The sequence below is a fragment of the Exophiala bonariae genome (assembly GCF_035927105.1).
Source record: "Exophiala bonariae strain CCFEE 5792 chromosome Unknown scaffold_26, whole genome shotgun sequence".
Taxonomy (NCBI): Eukaryota; Fungi; Ascomycota; class Eurotiomycetes; order Chaetothyriales; family Herpotrichiellaceae; genus Exophiala; species Exophiala bonariae.
In genome coordinates this window covers 139,281-162,317 of record NW_027042501.1, presented here as the reverse complement: position 1 = coordinate 162,317, position 23,037 = coordinate 139,281, and the positions used below count along the sequence as shown (strand labels likewise).

The window sequence follows — 23,037 nt, the reverse complement described above, 5'->3', positions numbered from 1 at the left end:
ATGTAGTTTCCATCCTTCGAAATCTTGCATCGTAGATACTACGCTACGAGGTGCAGCACAGCCGGTAGTTGACAGCCGGCCTGACCACTTCTACATACTTACATCGACACCTATACTTACTTACCGCCCATTTCATCAACAACTTCATCAATCACTATCTGGAATACTCGGTTTGATCGTCCACTCAGCCTCTTCCCGTCGTCTCTTAACTCTCAATCGAGACGGCTCACTGACTTTCCGAGCATCGCGTCATCCGCCTCCCATTCGCCTACTCAATACGCGCCATCTGGTTGGTCCTCCCAAAAATTGGACCGTGTTTCATCAGCCTTTCTTGTCAACCCGCGACACTGCCACGTTTGATCTACTCCCTTCGGTCCCCTTTCACTCTTTCAGGACTCTGGACTCGGATCAAAGCCATGCCAGTGCCAGTGGTCTCTGAACTCTGTTGGAATTGATAAATCTCCCTTTAATCACACCATCATTCATTCCACAACTCGTTTGGTCTCATGTCCGCTCCAAGTCAATCGACTGATTCCCACCCTAATTCAGACATGGTCGACGTTTATACTGCTTTTCAGCATCGCCACGATGTTGGTGCCACCCACAAGCGAAAAAGGTTTCTGGATGATTCCGACGACTCTTTCTCCAATCGCGATATCAAACGACGATCTTTTCACTCTTTGCCAATCCGAACTTCACCTCCAAGACCTCAGATTGCCATTCCTCCCGTCTATTCACTCTTTACCTCGGTCTATCAACAACCTCCAACACCTGTCGACACCTCCGAAGACGAAAGTCCAGGTTTCCCGCGCCATGATTCTCAATGGCCCATGAAACAGAACGATTCCAATGTCTCTCTTCCAAGCCAGAACGATGACATTTCTTCTGCTCCTGCATTCTCCCGGGATTCCGATGACATGGAGATGGAACTATCTTCCCCGACAAAGCCAGTGATACGCCGAGCACGTTCGAATGACATTGTCCCTCCGCATCGCGATTCCAACTTCCTCGGCGTGATGGACTCTCTGCTACGGGATAGAGTTCCCACTCCAATCAGCAGTCATTTCGACAATCGGGTATCTGACTTGCCCAACGCTCCACGCCATCAGTTTCCACCGTTGCGTACTAATCTCAGTCCCATGTTTGAACAAGAGTCCTGGATCACTCGAGATGGACTACCCAGTCCTATCGAGGACCAAGACATGGACAACGCAATGATGATTGACGAAACGAATGATTCCATGAGTGGACTACGCGTGAGTGGTGCCAATGAAACCGCCGACTCGACCGCATCCTCACCTGTCTACTGGACACCCACGGATGGAAACTCGAGTCCAGGAAGAGGGAGAACTGCTCGGCTGCACATGGGATACCTGAATGGCTGCGAAAAATGCATCCAAAAGGTTCCTGGACATTACAGCCACATTTTACGATCATGACCCGCAACATCCCTACTAGAGTGAACCTGCCACTCTTTGATGAGATCACGAAATCATGTTTTAGAATTGAGCATTGGCATTATTATGGTAGAGGGCGTTGGGATCGATAACGATCACGTGTATGGGTCTTTTTTGTCACGCTCTTCCATGACTGGGAAGGTACTTATGATGACTTGAGTTGTACAAAGAGTAGATTGTGGCTCGGTAGGCCGACACACAGCTGGGGTGATCACTCGGGCTCAAAACAGAGCTGTAAAATATATACACATCTCTCTCCCTCAGTCTCTCTTTCTATGGACGCCTGCTCCTTTGTTGCACATGAGTGATATAGCCTTTCTCCCGCGATGCTGCCGTGTTGAACACATGATGATTGAAAGACCCAGCTGCCTACCGACCGGTCGCCCAACTCCACCAACCCTTCTCACCCCCTTTGGCGGCCTCGACGACATTCCCCGCCAAGACATCCAACTGACCACCGGTGACACCCGTCCGCGCGACAACCTCCTTCTCGCCCGACCTCGTCTCCTGCTCGACCTGACTCGACAGATACTCGACGCGGTCCTGCGGCACCGGCCGGCCCTTGGAATCGACACCCACGCCTTTGATCCCACTCGACGCTACGGGCCTCGCCACCGCCGCCGACACCGGCACGACCTCGCCCTCGACATAACTCCCGTCGGCGACGGCGCTCTGCCGGGCCTTGGCCTGCAGCCTGGCCTCTCGCGCAACGCGCTGCGACTCGGTCTCGGTGCCCATCTCGCCCTTGGCGGCGGTCTGGCCCAGAATGCCCTTCATGCGGCTCCAGTAACTCTCGGCCTTCTTGGCCTCGACGGCCCGCTTGTGCTGCAGCGCCATCTCCTCGCCGGCGCGCTCCTGCTCGAGCAGATGCAGTTGTTCCGCCGTCGCCTCGCCCCGCAGGAACGCCGCCTGCGCCTCGCCCAGCCGATTCATCTCGCGCTCGATCCATGCCCGCTTCTGCCGCCGGTTGTGTGCGACCAGACTCGTCACCCCGTACACCGCCACCACGGTCGACACACCCGTGAATGCGATGAGTGCGTACGTCGTGAATCGGTGCATGTTATCCGCCCACCGTCGGCCGTGGTGCAGGAGTCTGTCCACCCCAGAGGCGTTGCCCCGTTCTTTGGCCAGGCGGTTCGCTGCGCGTAGTCGGGCGACTTTCTCTGAGGGCGTTTCGCCTGCGGGGCCGGCGGTGCTGGATGGGGGTGGGCGTGGGTCGGTCGTCAGTCGCGAGGCGTTGAACGACGTCGTGCTTGCTGTTGGTCGGGTCATGGCGTGTGGTTGTGTCGAGGTGAAGCGCGTGAATGTGTCGGAGGGGGCGTGCCGGGAGGCCATTATTGTGATGAGGGAGCCCTCTGGTAGGGGTTCGAGTGGTTTTTATGTTTTGTACTCCTCACCTCGAGATGTGGTGTTTCAACGATCGCTGTTGTTTAAACCGTGGTCATGAGGAGCTGTCCGGATGGGGTGAGGGAATCAATAATGTACAGGGAATGGAAGACGAGATAAAAGCCCGGAAGAGAGAACAAGCTCCGCAGCAGGTCGATAGCGGAGCGAAGTCGAAGGAAAGGCAACAGAGGTGGTGGTTGAAAGAATAGAATTGCTCGCTGTCGTCAAGGAATTCCCTGAGCTACGAACTTGAAATTCGATGTATCATGATTCTTTCTTTTCCGCAGCCACGGCCATCGGCACGGGATGATGATCCGCCGGAGTAGAGTGTCTTCAAGTGCAACTTTTATCAGACCACTTTCTTCCGCTGCCCCTTTCGCCGCTTATTGATCTCAATCTCTCTACTATTCCGTAAGTTGGAATAACGTCACTTCCTGAATGCCCATACTGGTCGTGAGAGTGAATTGATGAGGCACAGAATACTGACCACGGCCACGGCCACGACCACGACCACAGTCACAATCTTTCTCTCATTCATGCGTGTGCTTACGCTATTGTTCCATCCAGGGTCATGAGACTCGGTCTTTCCGTCAAGATTGCTGGCGTATTCCAATTCCCATCCATCAATCAGGTAAGGAGAGCATTGAAGAATCTTGAACGACTCGAAGCGAAGACCAGTGATGGCTTTCTCCGGCATTGGTGACTCCTAATTATTTACATAACCACATTTCTCGAAGTGTCCAAGAGGTAAGTCGCAGCAAGACACACGAATACTATCACGACCAACACACGGGCAACACCGAAATCAAGTCTCAAGCCGTTGGAAACCTCTCGTAATCATTTGGAACGTTATCAAGCTGCTTTTGACGGCAATTGAATCTTGAGTTCTGGGGTTTGAGGTCCTTTTGGGTGATGCTCGGAAATGCCCCCTTCTGCCCCAGTCAACTAATCCTCTTTCCAATCGCGGGGCATTCCGCTGTAGCTGCTACAACGAGCAAAGCGCCATTCAAGTCGACCATATGATTCGTTACAACCATGACTAATGCCTCATCTCGAGCTGCTTTCGTTCTTTCGCTAGCCAGTCATCCCGTAACCGGGAAACAATTCACGGCAAGGCTAGTAAGTGCGGAGTGGTTCAAAGGCATTGCTGTTCCAAATAAGCCACACAAGGCTGTAAAAGCCTCAATTGATATTGGTAAACTCTGTCTGGGAAGAAAAGACCTGTTGGCCTTTTAAGCTTGTCGATCTCCAGCCTTAATAACAACAAAGATAACGTTATATACCACATTGCATACACATTTGCCTCCTTGGACACGTCACTCAATCCCTACACAATGACCTTCAAGTCAGCCTCATCAACCAACATGTCATACAGTGGCAATAACAGCATGGCTCCTTCCGACCAATTCGATCCAACAACATACTCGTATGAGCTTGAGTCGCAAGATGACCTATCTCAGAACTGGGCTTATAGTAGTATGGCTTCGAACATCCCACCATATGCCAATGAGCCTTCATATTTGTCGTCTTATGAGGACTATTCAGAAATCCAAGAAGGCACTTACACCAACGAAGCCACATTCCTGGGCAATATCGATCAAAACCCCTACAGCCAGGAATACATCCTCTCCACACCATTCAACAACGAGGGTTACAACCTACAACAACAACTTTCACTACCCCAACAGCAGCAAATATACAACTCGTCATCCCTCTCACCCTCCTACTACCAATCCCCTTCCTCAATACCAAGCAGACAACCCACCCCGTCCAAGATACCACTACCCAGTTCCCCAACTCCATCCACAACAACCACCCTCTCACTAACATCATCCCCAACTCCATCACCCTCCGCCTCGCCTTCGGTACTAGCATCAACGTTCGTCTCAGCCTCAAGATATCCATCTCCCAACCTGCAGGCCCACAAACAACATCCCTTTCCCCAATCCTCAACCTCAACCACCTCATACCAATCCACACCCCTACTAAACAGCACAATCCCAACCTCAATACCATACATAACAACAACCCTGATCCCGACCGAGGAATCCCGGCGTCGCAACCGCCGCCGCGAACAGAACCGCAAAGCCCAGTTCATCTTCCGCCAGAAACGCAAGGACGAGGTCCAACGCCTGCAGCTCGAGGTCAGGCAGTTGAAGGGCTTGCTTGCTAGTAGTGGTACTGCTGCGTCAACAACGACTTGTGCGCAGACGGTGCCGTTGGGGAATGGTGGCTTTGCGGCGCGGTACTATTGATGCTTTGAAATGGGGAGGGAAAACATGGAAGGATAGCGAGCAAGAGACATCCAAACGGAATTGCATAGGTAGCCAGGCCGGAAGTAGTGTCATGCATTGGATAGTGGGTGGTTACATTTGATCTGCATAGCGAGCGCGGGTTCATCTACGGGATGTAAAGGTCTCATGGGGGATGAGATTTCTGGGTTCATGATATTCCCCAGACAATCGGGCCCGGAGCGGCAGGGATTACAGTCAGGAGCGGAGTGATTGGGCACTCATCTAGGAAAGTCAAAAACTGTCTGGAAATACACATGTATAGTATAGAACTATGTAGGATACTAGAATTGTATGAACACAACCTCGAATGAACATGTCCAACGGCCATGTCGCCATTCCATGCATAATCCATGATAAAGCGTGAAGAAGCGCCTAAGGTCAGCGAAACACGAAACGCCATCATGCGATCAAATGCCGACTCTCCCAGTTAGTTAGTTTCTGTGTCTGGTCATAAGGCGACCTGGCTTGATCTCGCCCTTGCCGGAGTATCCCAAGAGTTCGCGTTCTGCGCATGGGTCTATTAAGCTGGGTAGCGCTAGCAGACTCTCGTGCTTCAGCAGTGGCGAGTGCTTCACTCCAGCTTGTCAGATCCAAAGCCTTTCCCTGCCGACTGTCAACGATAAGTTGAAGCACTTGTGCAGTTGTTGAGTCAATACTGAGGATTCCAGCAGCAAGCATGCCCACGACATCTTGGCCGGCATCGTTTGTCCACTCGAGATCCACAACGTCGCGATCGAGGAAAAATTTCAGCTTCTCCTCGCTACCGTTCTTGATCGCCCACATGAACGGTGGCTCGGAATCGTCGCTTGTGTTACCCAACAGAACACCCTGCTTCTCCAGCCACTCGAGATATTTGGTCGTGGTGAAAAGACTACAAGCTTCGCGCAGAACGGCCCACTCACGTACGTCTGCTCCAGACTCAAGCAGTAGATCCAGCACTCTCAACGGCATCTCCTCATTTGATACACAATACCAGAGGGCCGTGTGGCCCCCCACATCACTACTATTTGGATCAGCCCCTCTTTCCAGCAATATAGCTATTGTTTCAAGGAAGCGGACAGCAGACAAGGGAGAGATGCGATGCCAATATATGGCTTCCATTAGTGCACTACGGCCGCTAAGGCCTGTATGTGTTTCATTGACCTTGGCGCCCTTGTCTAGAAGGATTTCGACGACTTCGGAGTGGTGCCACAATGCAGCTACAATCAGCGCTGATCCGCTTGTCCCAACACCCTCCGGGTATTGCTCCGAATATGACTCGACATGTGCGCCATGCTCGAGGAATTGGCGCACAATTTCCACATTGCCCACGTGGCATGCGTACAGTAGTGCAGAGTTGAGGATTCTAGCTGACAGTCCATTTCTCAGAAAATCTAATACCTGGGAAAGTGAAGGTTGTTGGATTGCTCTGTACAAGGGTTTGTGTAAGGCTGATATGTGTTTACTTGGCACCGTCGGGGCTGGCGAGCGGGGAGAAGCCAAGTTGGGTTTGATGGTGTTCGAAGTCTGTCTTTGGAGTGATTGTTGATTTCTCTCGCCTAATTCATGATTAGCTATGTTGTGGTTATATCATGTCTCGTGGGTAGGCCATACTGCACGACGTGATCACCAAGTCATGTCGGAGGGTGCAGAAGAAAGCGGATTGTACTTACTCGACATCTCGACCACCTCCATCGATGTCACTCGAGCCACTGGCTGTGGAGGATTTATGGAAGACGCTTTCATTGTCGCAGTCGCCGATGTCACTCGTGACACTGGCTGTGGAGGAATCATGGAAGACGCTTTCATTGCCGCAGTCGCCGGCGTTACTCGAGCCACATCCTGTGATGGGATGACGGACAATAACTCCTTCATGTACCCTGCCGCCGTAGCTGCCGCGTAGGGTTGCCACTTCTTGTTTTTGTGTGAATCGGCATAGTCACAGATCCCACGGATCACTAGACACGGAAACGAGTTCATCAGACCGGCCGCCTCCATCTCCACGCAGAGAACATCCATGTCTGTCTTTAGCCTTTGCTGCTCGCTGGCATTCTTCACGACCTTATTGGCTGATGCGATAGTTCCGTAGTGGATGTACGGACGGCTGTGAGGACGCTCATCTCGTATAATCATGTGCCTTTCGTCACACACGTTGCAAGTGGTTCCGCCCTGGTGGTGATAGTCCGATTGATATAATTGATCCTGATGCGCTCCCGGGTAAGTATATTTGTGTTTCATTTTCGGCCATTTTTCCATCATTGTCTCCAGGTGATCGACAATCTGACTTTCTTCCATTTCATGCTGCGCCACGAGTTGCTGGACGGCCGCTCGCAGAATCGGAGGTGGTTTATTCAACAGGCCGGTTCGCTGGAATCCGTAGTTGGTTTCTTTGCCTAAATCATATTGGACGACACCACCAAAAGTGTCTGTCGGCTTGCTGACCACCACGTCTCCCAGCCGAATATCTCGCTCTTCGTTTTCTTGGTCCGGCACTCCGCCGCCAATGCCAACAAGCAGGCCAAATCGAATGGCAGGGAAATCGTTCAACAACTGCATCGCCACTACGGCAGCCGCGTTCGTCCCAGTCTCCGGTAGCACGGCTATGACCACATTGTGGCCTTCCATGTCACCCAAGGTGTAGATGTTATGATCGCGCTGCGTAGGTAGGTTCGGGTGGACATGATCCAGCATGGCCTTGACGGGGGCCAGCTCGAGGCCCATGGGGCAGATCCAGGCGACCGTGTAGTCACGGTGAGCCCAAGGCATGCTGGACAACGACAGCAAAAGTAGCGCTCAAGATAAATAGTCATTGCTACGGCCAAATGACCGGTAGGCCATAGCTGCGGCTGTCAGGCTGGTATTTGATGAAGTTGCGGAGTCACTCATTACGGGGACTTGAAAGTTGAGGGGCATCAGTGGTAAGGCAGACAGCCGTGCTATTGGAGGGCAAGGATGAAGCGCCATAGCAAGCCGAGGACCAATGGCCGCAATACGCAGATACATACCAATTCTTCTTCAGCCTTGACTCGGCCATGAAATAAGGTGATCCTCCATAGGTGAGCAAAGTCTCGCAATGACGAAACACGTGCTAGGTAGTGAGAGCGGAGGTGCTCTTATGATGCCCGAATAGCTTGAGGACGGCGGGCGAAAAGGCGATAAATGCATTAGAAGTATTTAGGATGTTGGTCGCTAAAAGAACTGCGCGTTAGGATCACCTCCCCAAGCACATATCAGTCAGGCTGCAGAGGTGTGGCACACATGACCTCAATGCTAGAAAATCGAACAAGTCCAAGCTCACTTCACGCGCGCCAAATGGAGCTCATGGGCACTCGGTCCTTGGGGAATATAAATCTCAAATCTTTTGTTCCGAGCGGAAGTACATCCCTCACATCTCAGCATTGTGGGGATTTTCCGATCACAGCCTGATGCTTGATTCAAGTTGAAAATCATAGTCGTTGTTGTCCTTGAATGTCCCTATGTCGTAGGACTTCCAAAGAGTTGACGGTGAAGCACTCCCTACCTAGGAACTTAGTCAACAGTCAGGAAAGGCCGAGGCTGACTGTACACCGACCCACACAACACCACAGCCAACCATTGATTCAAGATTTTGACCTCCAACAGCCATGGTCGAATCTTGATTCCTCTTCAGGAAACCGACCCTGTCAATTAAGTTGTCGAATTTGAGAAAAATCGAAGATCCCTTCCGGATCATAGAGCCTTGTCAGCGCGGGATGGACATGTTTGGAAAATCATGGCCGTTGGACCAATCAATGCTTTTTTCTCCGTTGAATCCAGGAACGGGGAATGAGGTGTGAGTCAGCATGCTTCTTTTTGTCAATCTCTTTTGTCATTGGTGAAGGAGTCTGTTGACGCGGCTCGTCGGTTCCTTCACACACCCTGAGTTGTATCGGTTGAGGCCGGCATGTTGCATGTCGTATAGGACTGGACTCGAAAGGTATAATCCCTAGCCTTTACAGAGCCCCTCCGTAACATCTGTGACCCATTTATTATTCTTCCCAGCGACAAGAGCAGCCATTTTGCCATCGTAGCACCACAAGATTTTCCTCACTTCGATCTCCTTTTCCAATTAGCCTAAGGACGACTCCGCGAGGCTCTCCGCAAATCCTGCTGAGCACAACAGACTGTCGTTAGCCACGTCGTATCTTCAAACGGCGGTATCCGACGCGCAGACCACTGGCGAGGAGGGATTTTTGAACCAACGTATCAACGCGAGTGGACTTGTCTCCATCGTCGACGTACTGCGTGTCTTCACGATCTCGATCGACGCTGTGGCCTTGCGCCAGATCGAGCTCCTTTCCAGAACCTCATCGACGCGAGCTGGGCATTTAAGTCGACCAGGCTGCCCTTGAGGTGAGCTGGGTCAAGGTCGCCAAAGTTCTTCTGAGGATCAGGCAACAAATTTCCATCGCACAGGCCAACTTATCTCCCAAGCTATCTATCACCATGAAACTCCCAAGTGGTTATGCTGCCGAATCACACTGGGCGTGGTCCATGTCTGATCCTTCATTCTGGTCAAACAACACCTCTGTGTGGGCCGAGTTGCTCGACGACAATTACCTTCTCGACTCACCGAAGCAGCGAGTTACTTCTAGTGACAAAGCTAGACAGAACAATCCGAACCAAATGGAAGGAATGGAGGTAGTTGCTCGAGCGCGATCAACTTCGGTAGACGACAAGCAAAGGAACGATTCCACTGATTCGACCGATTCGACCGACTCCCTCAGCGAAGTCCCCAGCCGAGACGACGCACCAATGCCAACGAGCACGCAAATGGTGGAGAGACCAAGGGTTCGAACCGCGAGATCTCTGCGTCAGAAGGAGGTAGTCGACATTGGGAGGAATCTGCAGCGGATCAAGCAGAGACAGGCACAGCAGCTGTTCATCCGGACCGAATCGACCGAATCGATAGAGGAGGATGACCTGGAGTGTGAATGTACTGGCTGCAAAGGAAAGAAGGTGACGAAGCAATATGGAGGGCAAACCCGAAGTACTATTCAGACACGACTGAACGCGATTTCCTTCTGAGCATATTGAACACTGTTAGGCGTTGGGGTTTATGGATGATTTGCATCTTCTGGGTGGAGCTATGTTCGTTGTCGCTTGGGCATCAGAACTGGGATAACAGAGCCTCGCGAAAAGCAACATGTATAATGAGAAAGATGTAGGGACAATTTGACTCTTTTCAACAATGCTCTATTATAACCTGGGGCCTAACAGTTTCAGAGTTCGTGAATACGCGAGAATCCCTCGGACACGGTAGAAGAGCTAGGCTAATGCATAGTCCTTGGATCCAGAATCTTGCTGTCGTGGAAGAGGAATGGACGACGCGGCTGCGGATGTTCGTATTTTGATAGCCATTTGCGAGCCATTTCTCGGGCTCTGGCCTCTTCTACCAATCTTGATAACACCCATTCTTTTCGACGGGTTTCTCGCAAATGGTGACGGTTTACGATCCTTTCCTCCTAGGTCGCGATCCATTGCTCGCGGCTCGCCTTCGAGCCCCTGAGAAAAGCTTTCACAACTGTCGCCTCTATGTCAGTCATCCCATATCGGTTTTGAAGAGCTGTTATTGTTTTGTCCTTGAGTAACTCGGCTTGTCGTGCATCCTGTTTCTTGGAGCCCGGCCGAGCTACCCCACAGCCGTACGGCTTCTTCTTTTGAGCCGCAGAAGATTCACAGCTGACATTCTAAGTCTCTTTGGCCGGAGCTGGCTTCCAAAGGTGTACTGCTTCAGGCAGCGCGAGCGAGTTGTTGGAGCATTGCTTCGGGTTCCACATGGCGGCACCGCTGATCAATGAACGATGATAATCCGCTCAATTTGCTGTTACCCCTGCAATTGTGATTTTCCGCGGGAGAGGCTGAAGGCACTGTGCTCCAGGAATGGATTTCGAGATGTGTTTCACAATAGTCGTCAAGAAAGTCTAAAGTCGTGGTTAGTATTCAAGCACCTAGAGGGACAGCGAGAGGAGGACTTCGAGATATGGAGTGTCATATCCATCGTCCCTCTCAAACACAACTTGCAGGACAGTATCGACAACAACTGATAAGATGACCTTAAAGTTGCTTCTTACATTGTATGGATGAGGATAAATTGACGTGGTGGAGGAGACCAAGGGGTGGGAGAGAGATGCGGTGCGTAAGAGTTTAGCCGGGGAGATCTCAAACCAATGTCATGTGACCTTTGACTGTCACGTGGCAGGCGGAGCTTAGATTAGATTAGATTGCCGCTTCCAATCCTGCCCGCAATTGCGAAAAAAAGTTGCAGGCCAAAGATACCTGCCACTTCGAGCAACCAACGTCCAAGAATTTGTGACTATTCATGTTGCGGCGCCATCAGCAGACATAATGGTCAAACGCAAGCTAGGTGCCTTGGAAAAGGTCGACGCAGACCTACCGAATTTACAGAACAAAATTAAACGAGATCCCAAATCCTACCATACCGACTTTCTGTACCAATATATCCAATATGACAATCAGCGACAGATATTCATGCAGGCTCCGACGTCAACGACGGATAGTGGGATCATATCATTCCGAGATCTGATTGAATTCATCGCACATGTCTCGGACTGCTATAAAGAAGAGACCAAAGATTTCCCCGAACAATTGATTGAGATCCTTTCAGCACATCATGCGACGCTGGAGCCGGAATTGAGGGAGAAAATTGTTGGTAGTCTGGTTCTGTTGAGGAAGAAGGAGATCATTGATTCGACTACTTTACTACAATGTTTCTTCCCAATCCTGACCTCCACTCCCACCAAGTCCCTCCGAGCTCTCCTCTTTCAAAAAATCCTCAGCGATCTACGTTCCTCCAACTCAAAAACGATAAACCATAAGCTTAACAAAAGTGTTCAAACAACGCTACACAACCTGGTCACTGAAGACCGTACCTCACCCAAGGCATTATGGGCAGTCAAGATTACCCGAGAAATGTGGAAGAGACAGATATGGACCGACGCAAAAGCTGTGGAAATCATGAAGGAAGCAGCACTGGCTGACAACGAGAAATGCATTGTCGGTGGTGTGCGCTTTTTCTTGGGAGGCGATAAAGAAAGGGAGGAACTCGAGGATGAAAGCTCAGACGAAGAGACAATCGACATGGGCAAGTTGAAACACACGATGGGCATCAACAAAAAGAGCCGAAAGTCGGAGCGCAAACTCGAAAAAGCCGCAGCGACAGTTCGACGGAAGGAGAAGAAGAAGGGCCAACCGCATCCATTGAACTTTTCGGCCCTACACCTGTTGCACGATCCTCAAGGCTTTGCGGAAAATCTATTCTCGAAACATTTACAGAACACAAAGTCCAAGTTGAATCTCGAACAGAAGTTGCTTGTGCTGCAACTTGTGTCGAGGTTGATTGGTCTCCATAAGTTGACCGTTATCAGCTTTTACTCATATTTCCTGAAATATCTTACGCCACGACAGCCGTCGGTGACGTCGTTTCTTGCATCGCTTGCGCAGGCCACCCATAATTTGGTGCCACCGGATATCCTGGAGCCTTTGGTGCAGAAGATTGCAAATGAATTCGTCTCTGAGGCATCTGCTGGAGAGGTGGCTGCTGCGGGATTGAATGCTATTCGCGAAATTTGTGTACGACAGCCATTGGCAATGAACGACACATTACTGCAAGATCTGGTTATGTACAAGAAGAGCAAAGACAAAGGTGTGATGATGGCCTCAAAGGGTCTTCTAAGTCTCTACCGACAAGTTGGGGCGGAGATGCTCCACAAGAGAGATCGTGGTAAAGATGCAACGCTTAGTCTACGGTCTGGTGAACAACAGCAAGCAAGATTTGGGGAAGAGGCAGTGGGTGAGATTGAGGGACTTGACCTCCTGGAAAAATGGAAAGAAGAAGAAAAGCAGCGAAAGCGGATCGAAAAAGGGCTCCCAGCGGATGGAACTGATGACGAAGATGATGAAGACGAAGAGGACTGGAATGCATGGGATGTTCAGGAAGAGGATAGTGATGATTCTGGTGGTTGGATCAATGTTGAGAGTGACGATGAAATCAACATTAGCGACAGCGATGATGAGAAACCGTCCACGAAGAAGGTGAAATTTGAAGTTCCAGTGCCTGCTAGCGATGACAAGGAGAACGTCGCCAAAGAAGAGACCAAAGAGACAAAATCCAACCTTGCGTCGACTCGGATCTTGACGCCCGCAGATCTGGCCAAGCTACAAGAGTTGCGCACTGCCGCATCGGTATCTGGACTGATGAAGAATCACAAATCACACCATGCATCTCAAACACAACAAACACATTCCCAACGACACATGGATGATCCGTTGACAGCTGCGGAGATTGAGGGTCTCGCGTCACTGTCAAAGGGTAAAGCTACTCGGGCACAAAAGCTAGAAATGCTCGCAGACCACAGAGCGGACCGTGAGGAGCATAAATCCAAAGCAGCGAGAAAGAAGGAACGGAAGGAAACCGAGGGTAAAAGTACGACCAACAAGGAAAAGGCGCGGAAGAAGAATTTCTTGATGACATTGGGCAAGGCCAGGGCCAAGGGAAAAAGGAGTTTGGTTGAGCATAAGAAAATCCTCAAGGCTCACGCGGATCGAGGGAAGAGGGGAGGTAAGAGAGGCAATTATTGATCTTCTCATAGATATTGAGATTTTGTTTTGGTGTCAAGACCAGTAATCTGCGAATGGCGAATGACTCGTGCATATTGCAAGACTCCCACGAGGGAAAGCGAGAGAAAAAGGTGTTTGTGCAATCTCAAGCGTGGCGCTTTCTGGGCCATCGAGAGTGGACCATATCAATCAAACGCGTACCAAAAACGAGTGCTTCCTGTCGCGTCATGTTCGTGTCACCCTCTGGTAGTCCCAGATAGTACAGATACTCTGATTGAGCGAATGGGATGATCTCCAGGTGTCGCAATGGAGCCCCCCCTCCCAGCCCCCGGGGTTTTTGGTTCGCTATCGCAAGTTTTAGGGGGCGGCAGACCACCCAGACCACCCAGACCACCCGAAGGATCACCTGGAAGTCCGAAGGCTAATGCCGGAACAGGACAGCATTAGCGGCGGAAGCGAGCCACTATTAATATCCACTGCTGCAGGTTGGGCGTGTGGCACTAGAGCCCGCCTGGGTTTAGGGGATGGCTGGGGCTCATCAGTTTTTAGGTGAGGCTGTGAAGTCTGTGGGCAGTGGGCACCCAGCACCCGCTTCTAAGGGGGTTCATCCAACCAACATCTGCCCTCAGGCCACTCCCTGACAAGCCTGAGCGCCCCCAGGACCCAAGGTGCCCATTTCTGCTCGCTTCACGCCCCCGTTGTCCTAGAGATTGGCATGAATTGTGAGGATAAGATAATAGATTGCGAGAGAGAGACGAATTGAGGAGAAGGCGTGGATGGAATGCCAGTGGTGGTCTCAGACTCTCAGTGCTTACTGTACTATCCGGACACTGACTGACTCTGGCCAGAGAGTCTTGTACCACCATCCGTTGATCTCTATCCAGGAACCTAACCCACGGCTTGTTCGCCGGACTTGAGACCCTTTTCTCAAGTCGCGGCGCATTCCCTGTGTCTCACTTTTTCTTCCTTTACCTTAACCTTTACCTCTTTCCTCTTCTCACTGCTCACTCTCTACTCTCACACAGTATCACATCTGTCCGTATTTCCATTATTATCCTGTCTCCTCTTAGTCAACCTCAATCCAGAGGCTCCGTGGTCTTGCTATTAGCTTAGTAGGATTCTCAGCCTTCCATCTCCACCTGATACCCTCATACTTCAATATTTCAAGCTCGCTCCCCTCCTTCACAGCTCAGCTCAGCCCAGCTCAGCTTCCTCACCCACTTCTGAGCCTTGACACTCAGACTTCAATCGTTCATCAACATCATCTTTTCTATCAATACTCCCAAGCTCTTCAGCAATTCTTCTCACCTTTCATCATGGGTATTCCAACAGACTTCATGGCCCCAGCTGCCACAAATGATTCCACTTCTCCTCTTTCCAAGCGTCGTCGCTTCACGCCCATGACTCTTCCTCCTATCATCCCTGTCTCAGACAACTCCGATATTGAGCGCCATACCTTCGACTCGCCATTGCTGTTGCAACTCTGTGAGCAAGCTCCCGATCAGGACGAGATCGACGCTGGCCTCCTTCAAGTCGGCATGCGTGTCCGCAAGTCGGTCGCCGAAGGGTACAAGACACAGAAGAAATTCACCCCTCGTCCCTTCTTCAACGTCAACCGATTGTCACCAGAGACTCAAGCCGCGCTTGTTCAAAGCAATACTGGTACCACCAACGAATTGCTGCCATATGCCGTCTCCCAAACTCAACCACTGAGCACTGCGACCTATTGTGGTATTAGCTTAGCCTTCATGTCTCATTATAGTGACGACAACTCGAGCGCCGATATTTCTGGCCAGAGCTTGTGGTCATACTCCACCAGCCACAAGCGTGGATATGAGGTTGATTCAGACAGTGATGAGAGCCAAGACTGGCAACCTCAAACACCAACCTTGGTTGGGGATGCGGCAATGGACATGCCTGTGGATTATTTCAACATTGGAACCGATTCCATGAGCGATGTCAGCCCATTCACCCAGGTTGGTGACCGTGCTCGACCAGGATTCCATGGTCGTCGAACAATCATGCCCAAATCACGAACTCGACCAGTTCACCAGTTTGAACAACAAACACCTGCTTTTAATCCCTTCGCCAATTTCGCCGCTCCCCAACAGCCACTTCAACCTCAATTTGATCATGCCTTTGGACACAAGAGAATGACCAGCTGCGGTATGGAAGCCATGGATTTTGGAGATGCACCTTTCTTGTCCCGACGTGAGGATGTCGAGATGGATTGCTCCTGAATGGACCTCAATGGATTGGGGGTACTTTGTCTTATTATATGCATTGATTTATGATTGCTCTTGCATCTGCCAGAGAGCAGATAAACGCGAACCCTCGGTCATTTGATCATATGCGGAACGACCTGGGAAGGAGACGACGCTCGGATTGATCATGGAAAGTGAGAACGAGTGCTCGCACATGGATCGTGGCTGGTTGAGAAAACCCTTGGCCATTTCCGTGATGTGAATTGTGTTTTGTACGATATCGTGTTTTTATGGCTTTTGGGAATCGAAAGCATTGTATACAAGGTTTGCATGGAACTGCATGCAGTGGTCCACAGATGAGACCATTTTGTGTTACTGATCAACGGGACGAACGAGATGTCAAGGGCGGACTTACATCTGCGAGATACAGATCATGGAATTATGCAACTGAAATGCGCGTTGCCCGTTTGCATTTTTGGTCAGAGAACCAAAGAATAGCTAGATAATAAACTCAAAAGCAAGTATTAAGTTAAAGAGAAAAGAGAAAAGACGAGACAATCATAACCCACGTTCACCGCTTTCTTCGCATGCAATGATTCATCTCTCAACTTTCCCCCTCAATGGCTGTGTCACGTGCGATTCTACCGATCACGTGTCCTGCTAGTCTGCCAAGCCGGAAGATATAATGTTCCCCATACAAAATGTCCAAATCGGGATGTAAACAAAAGCTTCCACAGCGACTGGTCCGTTCATTCACGTTCAAGTTTGTTCTTGTCCTCACCATTGCCTGCTTAACACATCCTGCTGTACTACACGCTTCTTGAATATGAACACTACACCACAATAACAGGAAATTTCGGTCCTTATGGCAACAGAAACCACGTCAATCATGGAGAACGAAAATCCCCTCAGCAGTCCAAACAACAATCCGCTGAGATGCCCTCCAGCACCTCTCAATCAACTCTCACCAGAGCGCATGAACCAACAGCGTATCCCTCAATCACCCTCCCTACACAGCTATCTCGTCGAGAACGACAGACCTCGAACGCGCGACTCCATGACTTCCGAAGTACAATCCAAAGTCGCCTTCTTGAATAGTCTGAGTACGCAGTCTTCTCCAACACGGGCGCCTCGCGGAGAGAAACCGCCAGTGTTGATCCCAGCTGCCGCTCTCACGTCCGGTGTGCATGGAAATGCATGGCCAAACACCAGTACCAACAACAATAATAGTAATCATAATGGCAACTCCAACGGCGCCCTCCAGAGGGCCGTCATGGGCTACGAAGAAGCACAAGCCAGCCTGGCAACACTCAGTGCGGAGCTAGATCGCTGTAAGGAAGAGCTCGCCTCGCGGAAGAAGCGTGAGAGGGTCATCGCTCAGCGAGTCGAGATGCTTCTCGAGGAACTCCAAGCCGACAAAGACAAGCGTGCACGCGATCAGGAGTCATACACAAAGGAGATCAAGCGCTGTCGCAAAGAGACGTATCGTGCTGAATTGGCTCTAGTTGAGTTGCGAGAGGAGTTGAAGGAGGTGAGAAGTGAGTTGAAGAAGTCAAATGGAGAAGTTCAGCATGAGAAGCATGAAAAGGATAAGAGTCGCCAGGAAGCCTTTGAGAGGGCATATGCTCTGGCCGGAGTCTTGGAGGAAATGGAGCAGGTCAAAGATCGGCTCAAGGCGACCGAGAAGGAGAGAGATGCGGCTGTGGAGGAAGCTCGTTCGGCACAAGCTGAGAAGACGGCGCTCGAAAGTGCTCGGTCCCAAGAGTTGACTGCTGCACTAAATGAACAACCTGACCGTTCGTCGAAATGGTTGGGTGACTATGAGGGCCGGTCCGTTGCTGATCCAGCCATCATCTTCGAGGAGTCCAGGCCCAATCAACAACTACAATCGTTCACTGCACTCAATCCAACTTTCGAATCGATCAAACTCCGTCTTGATTTCTACGACAAGCAGATGGAAGGAGAGGAAACCACAGCCGAGGAAGAAATCGAGTTCCTCAAACAGGAATTGAAGTGGGCGGAGAGACAGCACAAAGAGGATGAAGATCTAATTCATTTCATGCACATGCAGTGCCAATTCCAGGCCTGCCCATGTCGGATTGCAGAGTCCAATGGCGACAGATTTGTTCATGATCAGGTGTACGATGCACAACTTCAGCAGCAGCGAGCGTCGAAGAAGCGGAAAATATCGGTGGAAGCGTCTGATGTGCAACAACCTGAGATCAGAGATTCGGAGCTGGCGCCACAGAAGACCCCGAAGCCTGTGAGACAGCCCTCTCAGGTCGAGGAACCCCTCTCATTTCCTCCTGAGCCCCGTGCGAAGGAGTTGGATAGAGCATCAGAAGTACCATCACATTACGAAGATGCTCTTGAGATTCCATTGCCAGAACCACAGCCCATGGAATTGGACTCCAACAGCACCACACCAGAAGCTACGGCTCAACTCGAGGAGATTACTCAAGTCCTCGTGGAACCTGGTACATCCACCAAGCCCTTTTCCTTTTCGACTTCCACAACAAGCAATGCTGGCGCAAGGTCTGCAACACCACTTCTGCGTCATACAGAAAGTGCTTCTGCAGTCCTTGAGCAGGATCTGTTTGACCTCTCTCCTCCGAAGCAAGCTCCACCACGTCGACCTTCCACAGCTATGGGCATCCTGACCGTGGACTCACCAGTCCGGCTGGTACCAGATTCGCCGCGATCCGTTAGAACGGCCCATGATGAGTATATCCGATCGACCACTCCCACGTATGAGCAACATCAAGTGTTCGCAGAGTCAACGACCACCACCAAGATTGCCTTGAAAGATTCGCCACCACGGAGCCTGCATAGAAGAGCGCAGTCAAAACCTAATATTAGAAGTCACTCTCCTCTTGTCTCATCCATGATGTCACAGAGCAATCCAGCGACCATGCACGGAGGCTATGTGAAAGAGATATCAGCGTCACCTGCAGCAAGCACGGTATTTCCAGTGACTCCGCTCGATAAGCAATCGAGGTCAACGCAACACACGAAGCAATATGCGTACACGGAAGAGCGCCATGCCCCTCAGACAATCGCAACGACAACCACGAGAACCACACGAGTCCCGCTTCGAGGCTTTGAGGACGCAGATGATGTATTCAGTCCTGTTCGCGATGCCAACGACCACGCTCATACCGAAATCATCCGAACAACAGAAGCAACCTCAACGCACACGTTCGCCCACCACGCCGCTACAACTTCCCACGAGAACCCAGACTCGGCAGCGATGCTCACCAACGTCCCTGGCACGCCCATCTCCCGCGAGGCGGCACTCGCACAGATTCGCGCTCGCCGGGACCGAGCACGCAGTGTGAACCTCAAGCGCTCGACAGGCTCACTCGCTGGTGGAGTGACGGCAGGTGCTACGGCGAAAAGCCCAACCAAGCCACGTGCCGTCAATGGTATTACGGGGGCGTCAGGCATCTTTGCAAGACAGAGGGATGGTGCTCGGAGAGAGATCAGCCAGGCCAGTGCACCGGGGAGATTCGCTTGTTAATAGGGGGCCTTAATGGATTGGATGAGTTTTGAGGGTGGAAGCCATGGGGTTGTTTGGGGCATCAATCGGTGTTTAATTGAGTTTTGGGGCAATGTTGCATTTCTGCCTTGGAGAACAGACTGGGTGGTGTACAGAGTACAGACTCCAGTGTACCTACCAACGAGTGTAATCATGTCTATGTGTTTGCACGTTTGTACATTACCTACTTCACCTACTGAGCGAGCGTGTGAGCGTGCGTGCGTGAAAGTGATGTCCTCTCCATAGCTACCTAGGCGGGAATCCACTGGAGTACTATGTTGTCTTTGAACTTGAGTCTGTGTTCATGAATTCAGTTCGTTAGAGTGTTGTAGTAGCAGCTATAACTACCTCGTACATAGATAGATACCTATTGATGTAGGTACACGGAGCCTCAGCTTCCATGTCCAGCCGGGGCGGGACGTAGAGGAAGGCAGGTGCCAACGCGGGCCGCCTGCCTCAAAGTCAGAGGAGAACAACAACTGCGATTCTCGATTCTCGCAAACGTCGAAAACTTGATTCGAACGTCTGTCATATTGTGCTTAATGGTGACGTTATCTGCCACTCTCGATGTGATGAATCTCAATAAGGCTGTGTCCAGCCTGGTGCTGCTGGGTCTTCTTCAGCTTGCACCTTGCCCCCCCGGTCGAACGCTCAGCCATTTGGTTGTTGATACGATGCCCGCCGATCATGATTCGTGGACATCGTGCGGTGGCTGCTGAGCGCCATCAACAGCTAGGCTTTCTGCATCAATGGCTCGGGCTCGGGCAGGAATACGATGCTCATGTTGCCATGTGTTGTTCTTGAACCTCAACCCGTCAAAAGGGTGCTTGTTTTCAGCCTCGTTTTTGCTTTACACCATCCTCTTTCCTGCCTATCTACAATCAATATTTGACTTCAGACTCTTTCGCATGTCCACGCGCAGATATTGAGAATCCTCGGATATGGATTTCCGGACTCCTTCTGAGCTGACAGGTCCCAATATTGAATCGCGCAACGCTACAGTGTCGTCACACAGAGAGGACCAACCTCATGAACCGACTCAAGACATCGTTGTCATCAAGACGAACGCCACTGCGAGCTCTGCAGAACCTCAACTCTGTTCTGAGGAGCATCCTGTGCAGCAATCAGTGCTGTCTTCTACTTGTGCAGCGCCCGTCGACACGTGGGTCATGAAGTCGTCTCTCTCCAGCGTGCTCGAAGATAACAAAGCTCTTCTTTCGTCTTTACTAAAGGAATTCCAGAAGTTAAATGATAACCTTGAGAGAATAGCACAAGTACTTGATAACGAGCACGCCGGACAGCCAATACCCGAGCCCAATACTGGCACTGTCGTACCCAATTTAACCGCGTCTGCTGAGTATGCTGAATATCCAAACCAGGTACTAGAAGAATGTCAGAGAGCTAATTTTTTGTAGGAGTTCGAAACCGGTAGATCCTGGGCATGAGCCGCCACAGATCGATCATATCTCAGAGCACGTTTCACAAAATCAAGGTGAGCGACCTGCTGATGGAGAAGATATAGACCGCGCCAACAACTCTGGGGTATCTCGTAGTGAACCGTAAGTCGATCTTCCGATACGCCGCAACCCACGAAATGACTGACTGATGGTGGTAGTGAGCAGCTTCTGGAGAGTACCGTTGCATGGCGTTTGACCCACTCAACGCAGGAAGAATTCGATCACCTCCGTGATAGACTCATCTCAGGATTACGCTCGGGTTTGCGTTTGGGATCTTGTCTGTCAATTGAACTTCCTGATGATCTCGCCGGAAGACAAGCCCGTCTTCGCTCAGCATGGCCGGGTTTCGCAACTTGCAGAGACTTGTGGGCGGTAAGATTCAGAGAACGTTGGTTTAGGCGGAGTGACGACGGAAGTGATGAACTTTCTGTCTTATTTTCCAATGTGAGCAAGTCCCGAAAACAGTGCCGGCACGTTCTTGTACTGATCATAGTAGGACATGACTCCAGAAATACTCTCATCATTCCAAGGCCTCGTTACGTAGGTGCACTCCTTTAGTTTTGTCGGCCGTTAACTAATCTTCCAGATTTTTCCATCCTCTACATCCTTATGATTCCTTGAATGTCGGTCTGATCACCTGTATGTTTTTGCGCCTGTTTGGCCCAGCAATCGAAGATGGTGGCCAGCCTCCCATCATTTATGTCATGGGACTGCTGAGAAGCTACTTTTTAAATGCGACACACGAGTGGCACTTCCGCACCGCGACCTCATGGTTTTGGCTGCTGAAAGGTCTCCCGAGCTACGTTACCTTCGGCTTTAGCGTGCGCGGTTTTAGACTCTTACGAAAGGTGCATGACTATAACTCCCTCCATCCCGAATCAAGCATTCTTGGAATGCAGCTACAACGACAACCAGGACAACAAGTAAATATCCAATGGCCGCAAGGCGAAGGCCAGCAGCCCAATGTCGTTGAAACTCGAGACTGCTTTTTGATGGTGGTATACTCAGCTGGTCCATTTTCCACAATCCTACGCTTGAATGATGACCCCTTGCCCATGGAGGGAATCGCAGTCAGTCTAGTACCGCCATTCGCGGGAGTGCTCATGGGTATTGCTCAAGACATAGTAGGTCAGTGCGTGAGGAATTGGATTGCCTTGATGGACGAGATAGACGAGAGGTTTGGTACCAATGTTTGTTCACCCTCGCTGCCTTTAGGATTACGCGATTGATGTTTGGCAGATCGTGGAAGTGTCAAATGATCAAGCATTGAATGATCTTATGTATGACGACTTAAACCTTTCAAGGAGCAAATCTTACTTCACCTTGCTTCAACACCTTCGCATATATCGACAATGGGCCCAGAACACGCGACGGGATCTTGAAGTGTGGAACCAGATGACTCTGGAGCGTATACAGAGGATCTGCGTCGAGTGGAATTCTCCATGGAAAGTGACTGATTCACAAAGAAACGAGCTCTCACAGGATTGGCAGAAGAGAGTAGATACCATGAAGGTGAAACTCGACCATGTTTTGCAACGTATCAAGCAGAAGGAGGAGGATATAGTGGTACTTAGAGAAGGAGTGAGTTTGTTTCTCGCAGATTTTGTGGACGCAGATGGCTAACGGACCACAGCTTTTTACGGCTACAGCCATCCGCGAGGCTAGACAAGGAACACTACTCAATCGTTACGTGTTTGTTTTCACTGTGGTGACAGTTATATATCTACCGCTGACCTTTGTCACGGTACGTTATGGACAGTTGTTTGCATCGCATCCAGAATACTGACAATGAACGCTCTACGCAGGGATTTTTCGGGATGAACAACCTTGACAAGACAAGCCTGCTCTTGTCTTTGACACCATTCGCGATTATGCTAGTACCAGTCGCCCTGGGAACATATGCCCTGACAATTGGGACTTTATGGTGGTATGCAAATTATCGAAAGCCAACCGCCAGCCGCAGCAATAACCACCCGAAGTTGGGTGCTTCCTCCTCAGAACCACAAAAGAAGCAAACAAGGGGTTCTAGCAGCAGACCCGAGACTGCAGCCAAACGAACAGGTGTGTGGAGAAGAAGAAAGCCGGAAACGACAGACCCAAACACGGTTGTATGATCTTTGTGGG

At 50.7% G+C, this 23,037-nt stretch overlaps 9 protein-coding genes across 9 annotated transcripts; 7 read left to right on the top strand and 2 right to left on the bottom strand.

Moving 5' to 3' along the window:
• Positions 1-551: 551 nt before the first annotated feature.
• LTR84_006766 (uncharacterized protein) lies at positions 552-1,439 on the top strand (the record flags this gene model as incomplete). Its single annotated transcript, XM_064850324.1, has 1 exon — positions 552-1,439. The coding sequence occupies one exon, from the start codon at positions 552-554 to the stop codon at positions 1,437-1,439; it is 888 nt and encodes a 295-aa protein (XP_064702806.1).
• A 387-nt stretch (positions 1,440-1,826) lies between these two features.
• LTR84_006765 (uncharacterized protein) lies at positions 1,827-2,792 on the bottom strand (the record flags this gene model as incomplete). Its single annotated transcript, XM_064850323.1, has 1 exon — positions 1,827-2,792. One exon carries the CDS (start codon positions 2,790-2,792, stop codon positions 1,827-1,829), a length of 966 nt encoding a protein of 321 aa, XP_064702805.1.
• Positions 2,793-4,177: 1,385 nt separating this feature from the next.
• On the top strand, positions 4,178-5,098 carry LTR84_006764 (uncharacterized protein; the record flags this gene model as incomplete). Its single annotated transcript, XM_064850322.1, has 1 exon — positions 4,178-5,098. One exon carries the CDS (start codon positions 4,178-4,180, stop codon positions 5,096-5,098), a length of 921 nt encoding a protein of 306 aa, XP_064702804.1.
• Positions 5,099-5,536: 438 nt separating this feature from the next.
• Positions 5,537-7,882, bottom strand: LTR84_006763 (uncharacterized protein; the record flags this gene model as incomplete). Its single annotated transcript, XM_064850321.1, has 2 exons — positions 5,537-6,675; positions 6,790-7,882. The coding sequence occupies 2 exons, from the start codon at positions 7,880-7,882 to the stop codon at positions 5,537-5,539; spliced, it is 2,232 nt and encodes a 743-aa protein (XP_064702803.1).
• A 1,698-nt stretch (positions 7,883-9,580) lies between these two features.
• LTR84_006762 (uncharacterized protein) lies at positions 9,581-10,162 on the top strand (the record flags this gene model as incomplete). Its single annotated transcript, XM_064850320.1, has 1 exon — positions 9,581-10,162. One exon carries the CDS (start codon positions 9,581-9,583, stop codon positions 10,160-10,162), a length of 582 nt encoding a protein of 193 aa, XP_064702802.1.
• Positions 10,163-11,482: 1,320 nt separating this feature from the next.
• LTR84_006761 (uncharacterized protein) lies at positions 11,483-13,735 on the top strand (the record flags this gene model as incomplete). The annotated part of the gene is made up of 1 exon (XM_064850319.1): positions 11,483-13,735. The coding sequence occupies one exon, from the start codon at positions 11,483-11,485 to the stop codon at positions 13,733-13,735; it is 2,253 nt and encodes a 750-aa protein (XP_064702801.1).
• Positions 13,736-15,030: 1,295 nt separating this feature from the next.
• On the top strand, positions 15,031-15,954 carry LTR84_006760 (uncharacterized protein; the record flags this gene model as incomplete). Its single annotated transcript, XM_064850318.1, has 1 exon — positions 15,031-15,954. The coding sequence occupies one exon, from the start codon at positions 15,031-15,033 to the stop codon at positions 15,952-15,954; it is 924 nt and encodes a 307-aa protein (XP_064702800.1).
• An 853-nt stretch (positions 15,955-16,807) lies between these two features.
• Positions 16,808-19,438, top strand: LTR84_006759 (uncharacterized protein; the record flags this gene model as incomplete). The annotated part of the gene is made up of 1 exon (XM_064850317.1): positions 16,808-19,438. One exon carries the CDS (start codon positions 16,808-16,810, stop codon positions 19,436-19,438), a length of 2,631 nt encoding a protein of 876 aa, XP_064702799.1.
• Positions 19,439-20,397: 959 nt separating this feature from the next.
• Positions 20,398-23,027, top strand: LTR84_006758 (uncharacterized protein; the record flags this gene model as incomplete). Its single annotated transcript, XM_064850316.1, has 8 exons — positions 20,398-20,813; positions 20,872-21,015; positions 21,072-21,285; positions 21,423-21,448; positions 21,500-22,103; positions 22,129-22,494; positions 22,547-22,657; positions 22,719-23,027. The coding sequence occupies 8 exons, from the start codon at positions 20,398-20,400 to the stop codon at positions 23,025-23,027; spliced, it is 2,190 nt and encodes a 729-aa protein (XP_064702798.1).
• Positions 23,028-23,037: the final 10 nt, after the last annotated feature.